Source organism: Hippocampus guttulatus, chromosome 2 (assembly GCF_054856545.1).
Source record: "Hippocampus guttulatus isolate MCC_2025c chromosome 2, RoL_Hgut_1.0, whole genome shotgun sequence".
Lineage (NCBI taxonomy): Eukaryota > Metazoa > Chordata > Actinopteri > Syngnathiformes > Syngnathidae > Hippocampus > Hippocampus guttulatus.
In genome coordinates, this window is record NC_141262.1 from 5,011,232 (window position 1) to 5,023,676 (window position 12,445).

The following is a 12,445-nucleotide window of genomic DNA, read 5'->3' on the forward strand; positions in this document are numbered from 1 at the left end:
ATCAGCTCATCAGCAAGCTCTGTAGAAGCCATGAAACGACCATGAACAATTGAATCAAGTGCGTTGGAGTAGGGTGTGTGTCTAAAACAGGCAGGATATGGCTCTCGAGGAACCAGAGTTCTCAACTTGTTTGTGACAACCTGAAAAAAAAAAATCCTAAGAAACTAAAGATCTATCTATAGAAATGTATATGGGCAGCCCGGTGGACGACTGGTTAGCTCGTCGGCCTCACAGTGCAGAGGTACAGGGTACAATTCCGGCTGCGGCCTTCCTGTGTGGAGTTTGCATGTTCTGCTCGTGCTTGCGTGGGTTTTCTTTGGGTACACCCCCCCCCCCCCCAACTCCAAAAACATGCGTGGCAGGTTAATGGAACACTCTAAATTGCCCCCAAGGTGTGAGAGTGGATGGTTGTTTGTAAAAAAAAAAAAAAAAGTTGTTCGTCTGTGTGTGCCGTGCGATTGGCTGGCAACCAGTTCAGGGTATACCCCAGAATACTGCCTCAAGACAACTGGGGTAGGTTGGAAAATGTGTGTGTGTGTATATATATATATATATATATATATATGTAAAATCACCAGAACAGTTTATCTGAGAGAAGTCCTTTATTTTCCTGATCATTTTTCATATTTGAGAGGAAAAAAATTATACTCTCAATATTAGTCATAATATATGGAACCTGTTCAATATTTCTGCATGACGGCAAATCCTTGTGTATGTGATCAACACAGTTGGGCCGCGCAACAAAGTAATTATGACGTTAAATTCTGAAGCTGTGTCGACGTATCAAAAATTGATCTGAATTTGAGCATTTTCCCGCCACCGCCATCAGTCAGCAAATGTCGGATTCTTGTCTCCAAGATTGTCCTGAGGAATTATTGATGATCTTTTTAAATGCTATCCTAATTATTCTGAATGCTCTACTTAAATTTGTCCCAATTATTGGCACTTTGAAGTGGTTGAAGGCAGTGACGGGGTTGAAAAACAAGCTATTGCCAGAAATACAATCCTAGTACAGTTCATTTTGTACTTTTTAATTAAAATGTGTTTCATTTTTTTGAACACAACAAATATGTCTTGCAACGTCAGAAACTCCCAAGACAAAACAATAAAAGGAACGCTCATGGAGAGGTACACTTTCATTTCTTCAGAACCGTCTTTTAGAGTCTTTTGTGTCGTGTCCTGTATGTTAAAAATAAGACAAAAAGTGGAGGGAAGTTGGAGGTTTTGTCTGTAAATTAAAACGAAAAAGCAGGACCCAAGAATGGGGAGGGATATGAATTGAATGGTCCTTTTCTTCCAAGGCTACCATCCTCCTTTCCCGCTCTTTTTCTTCTTCTGTGGTGCCTTCTTGCGCGTGGCCCCAGAGGACGCGGGTTTCTGCTGTCGCGGAGGGACTACGTTGGTGGGGGCCGAGCCGGATGCCGATCCCGGTCGAGGGGACGTCGGTGGGCTGCTGACGGTCTTGCTGGCATCCCTGGCACAGGGGGAGGAAGACAACCAAAGTATGCTCATTCATACACTGCAATCAAGACCATAAATAGTGGGATGTGGACTGAATTCTTATCTCATTAGTTTTGAAACGAAACCAACAAGATGTGCTTCAACTGCATTTTTGGGTCTTTTTTTCTTTTCTTCTTGGAGTGGTTCGTACGATGGCAGTAATATTCACTCCAGCCATACAAGCTTCAGAGCAGAGATTTTGCTGTGATTTTTTTTTCTCTTTGTAATGGGGCGAATTCAATTCATGTTTCAGTTACTCACAGCTCTGACGAGGCCCCTGCCGTGGCCCCCTGCGTGCCTTTCCCGATCTGCTCTTTCTTCTTCCCCTTCTTCTTGCCGCGGTAATAGGAGCGTTCCCTCATAGGCAGCCATCTCTCTGGGTCAGGGGTGGCTTTAGGGTCACAGTTCTTCGGTAGTTTACCTGGGGGGGGCGGACACTTAGGACCTCCAGTCAGGCCAAAACGGTTGATCAACCAGTGATCAAAACCTACCCTTCTTTTTCTTCTTCTTCTTTTTAATATCACCTTGTCTGGAAAACGACAAAAAAGGTACCCATAAATTATGAATTCAACTTTGATGATGTCACATCTCAACAGAAGTTGTCTGAAGACACTTTACATATGGAGCAGCTCAGGAAGATTTTTTAAAAATCACCGATATGTATTTGTATTCACCGACCTTCAAGCTATTTCCCCCAAAATCTCGTTTCAAAATGTCAATATTCCACAAGCTGGCACCAAAGACTTCACCTATAGTTACGTACTAATTAGTGTCAAGTTCAAGTGATACATCATCGCGACTGTGACAGAACCTTTGTGTGTTTGTCGGTGCAGCCCAGGTCGTGAGAAATTATGGAGTCTTCACCACACGTACCATTTTGCTCAGCATTTGGTAAGCCATTTGTGTTTATGGTTAATAAAAGACGGGCTTACAATAAAGTGATCTGGGATGACATTTAAAACCAGCATGTTAAAAAAAATGGGATAGGAATAAAGCCTTACCCTTCTTCTTTAGGAAGATTTTCTCCTGCCACTTTGGCTGCCTTTTTCCTGACGTACGTGGCTCCGTGCGAGTTCTCCAGCTCGTCAACGTCCACTTTGAAGGACATGGTGTCCGCTGAAGGGAGGTGCTTGCTCAGGCTGGAAGGGAACGTTGAGGAAAACGCAAAAGCTTTCAAACTTCGACTTGTAAGACATGCTCGGGGAAACTAAGTGAGAACATGTGATTTGCTTTTAAAAAGGATGCGATTTGGCTTTGTCCGTGTCCACCAGAGAGTAGGCGGAGATGAGTTGCGCCAGTGTGTGAATGTCCTTTGGGTTTTGCCTGTTTGAAGAAAGAACATTTTATGAACATATGTAGCCCAAGATAAAAATCCGTCTGTTGCGTGTCAAAATTTTTTTTAAACTTTGTTTTCCGTTAGTTGTGGTCATGAATTTTGCATTGCGTGCTTACAATTCACAAGACACCATGACTCATTTTAAGACCTTGTTGGACGTAACACTGTCATATCTAAGAAAGTACCATATTTATGGCTCATGTTGACGCCACAATTGGTGTTCCAAACAGAAATGGTTAAAAATCAAATGATGAGCTATGCTTACTGACAGAGACTCCTGCCAAGAGTAAAACTACAAATGTAATGTATTGTAGGGGCACAAAATGGAATCATTTGGCACATTTGAGTGCCACAATATAACTGGGTGTTGGAGTTACACAGCTGTAAATGGGAATTGAAGTTCAACTATATACTGTAGTTTATCATGTCTAAAACATGGTAAAACCTTTCCACTGAACCTTAAAGTAGTCACGATCCAATACGGATTTCGAGCTGACGGGGTACCTTTTCGTAAAACATGCCTGATAGCCAGTGTTTGTCCCTACACTGAGTCAACTCACTTCCACAGCTGCTCCAGATCACTAATGGCTTCCTTTTTACGGCCATACTTCAGTTTGAAATTGGCAGCTTCTCGCACCAGAGCCAAGTGCGCCGTGGATCCTGGCTGTGGAGTATGAATAGGAGGACAGAGTGACGGGTAAACATTCAATATTACAGTCACCAAATTACACTCCGTTTCTGCAGCTGAGGAATTAAACCGAGTGACAAGAAACAAACCTGTTCGGACTGGTAGTGCTGAATAGCTTGTCGAAAAACGTCAATTGCGCCATCGATGTCTTCTTCGTGCGAGTACATGGACACCAGAGCAGCCACCTAGGGCGTCAATAGCACCATTTAGTTCAGGTGGACATTTTGGCACCTCCATCAATCTAGCTTTGGTAGAATGCAAAAGTGACAATACTGTTGTTCAACAATGCGCCCTTACCATGCCCGCTTTATGCTTGAACTCTTCAATTGACCTGAGGACATCGCAGGCTTTTGTGACATGACCTGGGGATGCCAAATAAATCAATTTTAAAAAAACGGACCAGCGCACACTGGTGACAAACTGACAAGAAGATAAATGCTCATACCTTGAGCTAAATAGAGCTGTGCCATTGTCAGTTTGATGCCTGACGCGCTTTCCGGATGCTGATCTGAAAATTGCTGAAGGTGGTGCGGGTGTGGAGGTGACACGAGTTAGCTCCGTGTGTGTCATAGAAGCCAGTTTGGCCGTGATGCGAGAGCTATCCTACCTGGAGCAACTCGACCGCTTTGCTGTGCTGCTTCTCCCTGCACAGTTGAGCCACCTGGATCAGGACAGGTCGCGGATGACCCGGGTTCTGAGTTTGAAGACCAGAGGACAGCTTTCTGCACTGGTCAGCCTGTTTAATTGCAAAAACAGAAATGATGAATGCTTCAAAGCATATCAGATGTCCACTTGGGGGGTCTCTGAAATCACCTGGTTAGTGTACATGGCCAGCAGGGCTTTGTTGAATTCGATGGTCCGTAGCTGCTTTTTGGCCAGTTTGTATTCGACCCCTTCTGTGTTTGTCAGCTTCACTTTCTTCTTGGAGTCAAACACGTTTTGGTCCTGTGGAAGAGTCGAAGTGTACTTTCATGAGTGGGAAGGCCGCCGCTTTGAATTCTTGTCTTTCATATTTCAATGAATGAAGAGTAAGAAAAATTAGAAAGCCCATTCATTGCTATTTGCAGCTTTCATAATGTCTGCCTTTCTGTGACCGTCAAAAATCTAACTTCACAGGTTTGCAAATTGACCCACCTTATTTATTGTAATGATGTTGTTGGCTGTCACAGCCAGCAGGCCCACATCTGAAGGCCTAAAACAAGAAAAAGAATCAATGTTTCATGGACAAAAAAATAAACCAGACAGAAACACAAGCTTACGCCATCTGCTTGTAAATGAAAGGAAAATCATCTTACTTGAGCTTAATGACCTGATTGTAGAGCTGGAGCGCCTCGTCTGTCCGACCTTGCAACTGCATCACATACGCCATCTGAGAATGGATGACGGCCAGCTCCGACTCAATGTCCTCCTCGGTTATGTCCTGCGGGAGACGACAATGGATTTCTGCACCGCTACAAGTCATGCTGGCTAGTTTGTGAATCAGATATACAAACTTACCGAATCTTCAGCCAATGACAGCCGGCAAAGCTCTGAAACACAAGAAAATTAAAACCGGTTTATAGATTCCAATCACCCTCACATTGGTGTTCCATAAAAGATCGTTAGATTCTGATGTGGAAAATTATCTAATTTCAATAATCAAGATTATAATTCAGATTGCTCTATGCACTGTTTTTGAGATTTTTTGGGGAGTGGTGTGGCACGGGATTTCTGGGATGTAAAATATGAGCCACGGCTCATAAAACGGTTGGGGGAAAAATGGATTAGAGTGGACTGGGAATGGGACTAGGTCTGACCTTCAGCTTGTTGAAGCTTATTAAACGCTTCAGTCAGCTGACCCTGGCCAATCAGCATGCAGGAGGCATTGTAGCACAGCTCGTACGTTGACTCGGGAAGGCCTAAATCTTCCTGCAACATGAAGGGGGGCAAAAGGTGTGGTTTTCAGAGATCGCAAATGAAATCGCAGGAGTGGCTTTGTTCATTGAAGCAACACTTACCAACGGCGCCTTCTCCCACTGGCTCATGGCAGCCATAACAGCCGCGAGGTTGGTCTTGCGCTCCTCTTCATACTCGTCCTGGGAGTTCCTGATCAGATCAGTGTAGACTGACTTGCACTCGTCGTAGCGCTCTAGTCTGTACAACTGCACAAAGCCAAAAAAAAATTAAAAATTCAGAATGCATTGGTGATCATAACCACATAACAGCACCTGAATGCTCAGCACTGTATTGACCTTTTTCATGATAGTTTAATACATTTATCGCGCTGCAATCACCTTCGGCTAATTGCTTGTCTGCCAGGCAATACTTGAATTTCATCCATATTTGCTTGAAATTCAGTCATATTGGCGCACATTAAACATTCAGAAACAGAACACTTGGCACCCTAAAAAACTACTTTATCAGCATCACATCAACTGAGATGTAACTGGAAGTATTTGATGGGTGATGGACACCTCTGTTCAAATAAGTTTCTATACCTATACTAAATAAAACCAGATGGATTTCTAAATAGCAAATCGACAAGCCTCACCACTTGACCATAGAGCTCCTTCAGCTTGTCCGTCTGCGCGGGAGCACTTTCGATGGTCTTCAGAGAGCTCTCCACTCTGTTCAAACGGTACTCGCAATATGCTTTCTCAAACACGAGCTCGCTTGAGGAAGAGAAGCACACACGGGAAGTTTCAAACCAAGGTGCATGGTAAACGTGCCACAACTCTAATCAGGCCTTCTCCAAATACAGATAAACATTTCATAGGTATTGGGTATCTATCTGCCAATGAGAGTGCAGCATAAATGCACAGACGTGACCGTCTTCCCATGAGATCATGATTTACCTGCCGAGGATCTTGTTGTGTGTGTTCATGACATTTAAAGCCTCCTTGAAGGTGCCATTCTGGATAAGGCACACGATTTTACAGTGAAGGGCTGTCACATCTTCCCTGTTTGCTTGCAAAACTGTGCCGAAAGGAGGAGAAAAAAAATACAAATTTAAAAGCACTCAACACAATTAAACCTAATTATCACAGAAACAAAGGACACTCCCAGTTTCGAGAGAATTAGAATGGCAATGTATTATTTGTTAAAAAAATGAACAGTAATATCAATCTACTGTCATGGAATCGACACGTCACAATCCACGAGAAAGCAGTGCAACATTAACACCACGGCCTTGCATAATACACAAGGAATTTATATTACAACTTAGTTATTGAAAAATATACACATACATATACTGTATATAAGGGCACATAAAAGCAAAAACGAACGAAAAGTGACATCTGTCTGATTTAGGGCCCGTAGCATAGCCACATGCTAACAGCTGCCAGGAGAGTTAAACGTAGCTTAGCCACGGAGCACCGCTGACAAGTTAGCACACACTCAAGACATAAGTCGCCAACATGTTCTTCGCTCGCGGCAAGGCCACCTACTTTTTGTAAGCGCTTTCAAGGCTCTCGTGTAATCTCCATTCTGTCCGCACCGGTTCACTTCGGTCCACAGTGCGGCCGTGGGTGGCCCCCCGCTCGCCATCTTTGATGAGTGGAACTACTGAGCGACAGTGGGAAGTAGAAACATGTACATCCGGATTAACACCAAACGAGTTGAAACTTTCGGTCAACCAATATTTTCATATTTGATTATATCATAATTGTTATAGATAAATTCCATACTCGCCAACACGTTGCTGTAGAGGTTTTATGATGAACATGTCAACGAAGTCCTTGGGGTTTTTTTTGGACAGAATTCCATCCCTAGGTTGTCGACGTAACACGAATATGTATGTTATTACTGGTTTTCGGGATCCTGTATGTAAGTATTTTGTCAATTACTGTAGTACAGTTGCATTTTAAAATGTGATTTTGTTTTTATTTTTTAAAGGACAATATCGCTACGCTCGTGTACACATGTCAAGAGCGGGTTAAGAGCACAAAAGTTCTCATCAAAAAAACGACGTATTCCTAACTGGCTGCAGACATTAACAACGCACTATCAAATCCCTCGACAAAAGCCATTTTCATTTAGTAATATGTAAACTAAACACCACCATGCCCTTTTTAGAGTCATCGAGAGCAATCGAACAGTTTATTTTATTCCGACACTCGTGCTAGTCTTTGAAAGCATCTCGGTCGACACCGAAATGCTCCAGGTTCCGACGCAGTCTGCAGCGGATGCGAGGAGGAGCTGTTCTCATCTGGCCCGGCTGTTGTGTGACGATCCTTTGTCCAGGGAGATGGCGGGGATTAAAGGTACGGAAAATTACGTCTTTATCCTTGACAAAGCTACAAATGGGGAAGAAGAAAAAAACGGCATTCGCTGTGTTAGCTTGACGCAAGCCTTACGCACGCGTTTGGCATTTTCTAAGATAGCTAATGGAAAAGTATCACCACAAGGCCGACAATAGTCATTAGCTCTATCTCAAAATAAAACACAGTCGTGTCTGGTAGCACAGTCTTTTTCCAATTAATGAATCAGCTTGTGTGTTGTAACTCTTAAAGGCATTGACCTCATGTGAGGTTGTCGCCTTTTTGGGGGGACGTTTAGCAATCGCTAATAGGCTAAGGCTAACCAAAGCGAAAGTTGGGCGATTACGTGCCAATTAGGTGACGCCAATATGTGGAATAAAACAGAAAAAACGGCGGCATTTTATATGTTAAAACGCCTTGGTAGCATTGTTTGGCGTATTATTGTCAAACCAGCTGATTAGTCACATGATACGTGGCTTGGGGCTCTGCTTCTTGTTGGGGAGGGGAGGGGGTGGGGATCGGGATCCCCAGATTCATAACAGGAAGATAGAAAGTCAAATGTCAGGATAAGTTAAAGAGGAAGTCAACTCAGAAATGTTCTTAGCCGTTCTCAGCGCCCCCACTAGTATAAACATGGTATTCTGCTTAATATTGTGTTTGCAGAACATGCATTTAACAGAAAAATCTATCAATTTTTATCCAATGTAGGGGATTGCCATTTGCATTGTACTGCCACTTGCTGTCGACTGAAAATGACATCTCAGTGCCGAAGGGCTCATTTTATGAACGTCACATGACCAAATCCAGAAGATGGGTGAGCAGTGACGTTACCTGGCAGTACAAGCCAAATTGGCAGAGAAAAATGTGTGGATTTTTCATTTTAATTAGTATTCCACCAACACATTGTGAATCAAAATACTGTGTTAAGACTAGTAGGGGTGCATACAACATTTTATTGGAAAGAGAATTATTGACTTGAATCTACCTTTAAATTGTTGAGCCCGATACAGGCGATTTTATAACTCATGTTTGTTTCTTTGGTACGCAAAAAAAGTGCTCATGGTTTGCCGTATGTTTAACCATCACAAAATACAAATGAAGAAAAAAACAACAGCAACAAAAAGGAGCATTAGAAAAACGAAAAATCATATTTAGTGCAACTGCTAAAATCACTCATTGCTTTATTTTTCCATCAGTGTTATTTCATTGAATGAAATCTCAGAATGAATTGAGTTATCTAACACTTGTTACATTCCATACTTTTGAGTGTTGATGAAACACCAAGTGTGGCGTGAAGGCAGGTATTTCTTCCCGTTTATTTTATGTCCTTAACATGAGATTAAAAAAAAAACTATATGCGACAGAGCCTTGCAGTCTGTTGCCCCCAAATTGTTGAATTCACTTCTGCTGGTGCTAAGAGCTGCCACTTATATATATTTTTTTAAAAAGCAGATAAAAACACATTTGTTTAGGCAGACATTCCCACAAGACTTGATTGTCTTTGTGATTGTGTTTTAACCACATGAAGCACTTTTGTGAGTCGCTACATGAAATACAAATTCCTTAACTCACTTGTTGTGAGGTGTCCCCAATGAATTGTCCTTGCTGTCTTCCAGCTCTCATCACGCTGTCCTTCGGAGGGGCCATCGGTCTCATGTTCCTCATGCTGGGATGTGCCCTCCCTGTGTATGAGTAAGGAAGCCGTGCCAATATTTTAAGTAAAAAAAAAATACCGGGTTCAATTCCAGCTCCGGCCTCCCTGTGTGGAGTTTGCATGTTCTCCCCGGGCCTGCGTGGGTTTTCTCCGGGTACTCCGGTTTCCTCCCACATTCCAAAAACATGCATGGCAGGCTGATTGAACACTCTAAATTGTCCCTAGGTGTGAATGCGAGCGCGGATGGTTGTTCGTCTCTGTGTGCCCTGCGATTGGCTGGCAACCGATTCAGGGTGCCCCCCGCCTACTGCCCGAAGACGGCTGGGATAGGCTCCAGCACCCCCCGCGACCCTAGTGAGGATCAAGCGGTTCGGAAAATGGATGGATGGATATTTATACTACATTAATTACTTATTATTGAAACTTTTATCATGCTTCAGTATGTCTACCAGTTGTGGTTTAATGTGCAATTAATATTAAGTAAAATCAAGTGTACGTCAATGCTGTTCTCCTCTGTCACAGGCCCAAACATTGAAATTCTTTGACATATTTTAAGGTTAAAAAAACAAAACAAAACATAATAATGACATTCCCTTATAATTTATTATATTTCTGAAGGAGTAATCCAGCTCCCTATTCAATCACTGCTTTGGGATTGAAAGTAGTAACTATAATGACTTAAAAAAAAAAAAAAGTAATTTGCTCAACACTGCCGCTAACATACAATGGGAAATAAATCTGCCGTTCTGTTGGCAACAAAAGTTGAGTCCACCCCTCAGTGAAAATGTCCACATTGGGCCGTATTAACCAGGGTCGAGTTACTGTGAGGTGACAGCAAATTTACACTGTGATACAAGCTGGAGACTGACTACTTTTTATCGCATATGAGGCATTCCTCCTCGATCCATTATTCCTCTGTTTCTCGGACACCACATCAGCTGTTGCAACGCACCTCTCATCTCTCTCTGCACATAGCAAATACTGGCCACTGTTCCTCCTCTTCTTCTACATCCTCTCGCCCCTCCCATACTGCATCTCGCGGCGGGTCGTGGACGACACCGACTCAGCCAGCAACGCCTGTAAAGAGCTGGCCATATTCCTCACGACGGGCATCGTCATCTCAGCTTTTGGCCTGCCCATCGTCTTTGCGCGAGCTGAAGTCGTAAGTCGCCGGAGTTGTACGAATATTTGAAGTAGCGAACGAAGCATTTGGAGTTCATGTGGAATCGCTGCTTATGTTTGCAGATCGCTTGGGGGGCGTGTGCGCTCGTCTCGACGGGCAATATCGTCATTTTTGCAACCATCCTGGGCTTCTTTCTCGTCTTCGGATCTAACGACGACTTTAGCTGGCAGCAGTGGTAAACCAGCAGAGTGAGGGGGGTCTGAACCATTTTTATTATTGTTAATATTATTATTATCATTCTTATTATTATTAGCATCATTATTGATGGTCTTATAATTTGGTCCTTGTTGTTATTATTATTTATACTAGCGTCTCTCCGAAGCCGTGCAATAGCTTTTGATTTATCTCGGCCTGCTTCACATTGAACTGACATAAAGTGAGTTTTTTTTCCTTCTCATTTTGGGGAACTTTGGGCTGATATCTTCTTTTATTTCTGTTTTGATATATGAGTGTATGGAGCCAAACTGCCATCGCTGACAGCTTGCGATGCTGTGAAAACTATGGAAAGAACATTACCCCAATGTCTCAGAAGACCTCAGTGACAATGTCAATTCATTTTTGTGTCATTCCGAGTGCATTTACTCCAGTCCACTTGGTGGCATGCCGTCATTTTCCTCTTTGCTGGTTTGCCAACTGCTGGCACAGACAATAGTCTAGATAACATGAAGAAGCAGGAAGAGAAGGAGATGTGCACCAATCCACATTCAGACTGCAGATGAGTAGTGCGTGCGCAAAGCAGTCACAGGCTAATGTAACCATTTCACACTTGATAGGTGGGCAGACGGAACTGACTGCATAACAAGCAATTCAAAGTCCATGTGCGTTCCGTGTCCCCTTGAAGATACTATTGCTATCTGATGCTGGTTTATGAATACTGTACCGATACTGAAAGATGACATTTGCATTCTTCAAGATAGTGACTTTTTTTTCTATCCCTCAGCTCTCCTCTCTAGGCTTTTGTAGGCATCGAAAATTTGGTGCCATATCACAAGAGGTTGTTTTTGTGTTGTTTTGTGCTCATGATGAAAACACACAATAAACAAAACATTCATGATCAGTAATCTAACTGACACCCATCTAATCCTATGATGCATTTTATTCTGTTATCACTTCAGTGACGGCATTGTTTGTACTAAGAAGCACTGGAATGAAGGCAGCTCTTTGGAAAAACTACTAACATAATTTGTGTGATTTGTTTCATAATACGAATGCTTTTAAGTCGGTCAAAAACTCGCTGAACGAGACGTACCCAATCGTGATGATGTTTAAAAAAAAAAAAGAACGCCGTTGAAAGAAAACACTAAGAATTTCCTGTTAAAGTTGTCCTACATAGTCTGACCGAGTGTGCTGCGTGGCTGTAGCTTGGGCCCTCTCTCTGGTTCTGTCAATAGCAGTTTGCTCCCACACTGGCAGTCATGTCTCATTCATTTTATTTTCTTTAATAGAACAGCTCATGTTCGATGCTATTCTTCTATGGCGGTAGGCAGCCGCAGCATGGCACGTTTTTGTTTATAAATAAATGCAATTTTGGGACATTCTCTCTGATCCGTTCCATCATTTAATAAGTTGTTGATTTTTCAATGTTGTGTTCTGAAAAAAAAATAGCTCCGTCTTCAGTCATAATACGTGTCATATATATGTTATTTGGATTTTTGGGGGGTATTTTGGGAGGAATATGAAATTAAAAATATTTAAATGATTGAAAAATACAACGTAATGACAAAGTACATACTTTGAATCATTGAGTAATAAAATGTGATATATATTTTTTTCATAAATCCAACTACAAACCAACCATATTCCCACCCAAGTCTGAACCCCTCCCCCCCAACATTATTTTGGT

General features: G+C 42.5%; 2 protein-coding genes across 3 annotated transcripts; one reads left to right on the top strand and one right to left on the bottom strand.

Moving 5' to 3' along the window:
• Positions 1–1,015: 1,015 nt before the first annotated feature.
• Positions 1,016–7,096, bottom strand: srp72 (signal recognition particle 72). The gene is made up of 19 exons (XM_086132469.1): positions 6,953–7,096; positions 6,359–6,479; positions 6,055–6,175; positions 5,522–5,665; positions 5,321–5,432; positions 5,022–5,053; positions 4,820–4,944; positions 4,659–4,716; positions 4,338–4,469; positions 4,132–4,260; positions 3,970–4,042; positions 3,822–3,886; positions 3,614–3,709; positions 3,397–3,500; positions 2,746–2,823; positions 2,502–2,639; positions 1,992–2,029; positions 1,762–1,921; positions 1,016–1,474 (listed from the first exon to the last, which is right to left on the bottom strand). The coding sequence occupies exons 1-19, from the start codon at positions 7,050–7,052 to the stop codon at positions 1,303–1,305; spliced, it is 1,998 nt and encodes a 665-aa protein (XP_085988595.1). The 5' UTR covers positions 7,053–7,096; the 3' UTR covers positions 1,016–1,302.
• A 42-nt stretch (positions 7,097–7,138) lies between these two features.
• On the top strand, positions 7,139–12,140 carry LOC147208285 (leptin receptor overlapping transcript-like 1). 2 transcript variants are annotated; one of them, XM_086132495.1, is made up of 5 exons: positions 7,139–7,331; positions 7,669–7,768; positions 9,382–9,457; positions 10,395–10,581; positions 10,665–12,140. In XM_086132495.1, exons 1-5 carry the CDS (start codon positions 7,302–7,304, stop codon positions 10,779–10,781), a joined length of 510 nt encoding a protein of 169 aa, XP_085988621.1. In that variant the 5' UTR covers positions 7,139–7,301; the 3' UTR covers positions 10,782–12,140. The 2 variants fall into 2 exon arrangements, with proteins under 2 accessions (XP_085988621.1, XP_085988630.1); XM_086132504.1 differs by lacking the exon at positions 7,139–7,331 and having other exon boundaries at positions 7,433–7,768.
• The last annotated feature ends 305 nt before the right edge of the window (positions 12,141–12,445 follow it).

Bases quoted from the DNA above. Each gene is read 5' to 3' on its own strand.
- srp72 (XM_086132469.1), bottom strand. From the start codon at position 7,052: ATGGCGAGCGGGGGGCCACCCACGGCCGCACTGTGGACCGAAGTGAAC. The intron at 5,433-5,521 runs GTAAGTGTTGCT...TTCATGTTGCAG, and splicing joins AGTGGGAGAAGGCGCCGTTG to GAAGATTTAGGCCTTCCCGA. The intron at 3,501-3,613 runs GTTTGTTTCTTG...CATACTCCACAG, and splicing joins AGCACTACCAGTCCGAACAG to CCAGGATCCACGGCGCACTT.
- LOC147208285 (XM_086132495.1), top strand. From the start codon at position 7,302: ATGTTATTACTGGTTTTCGGGATCCTGTAT. The intron at 7,769-9,381 runs GTACGGAAAATT...GCTGTCTTCCAG, and splicing joins GGAGATGGCGGGGATTAAAG to CTCTCATCACGCTGTCCTTC. The intron at 10,582-10,664 runs GTAAGTCGCCGG...TTATGTTTGCAG, and splicing joins TCTTTGCGCGAGCTGAAGTC to ATCGCTTGGGGGGCGTGTGC.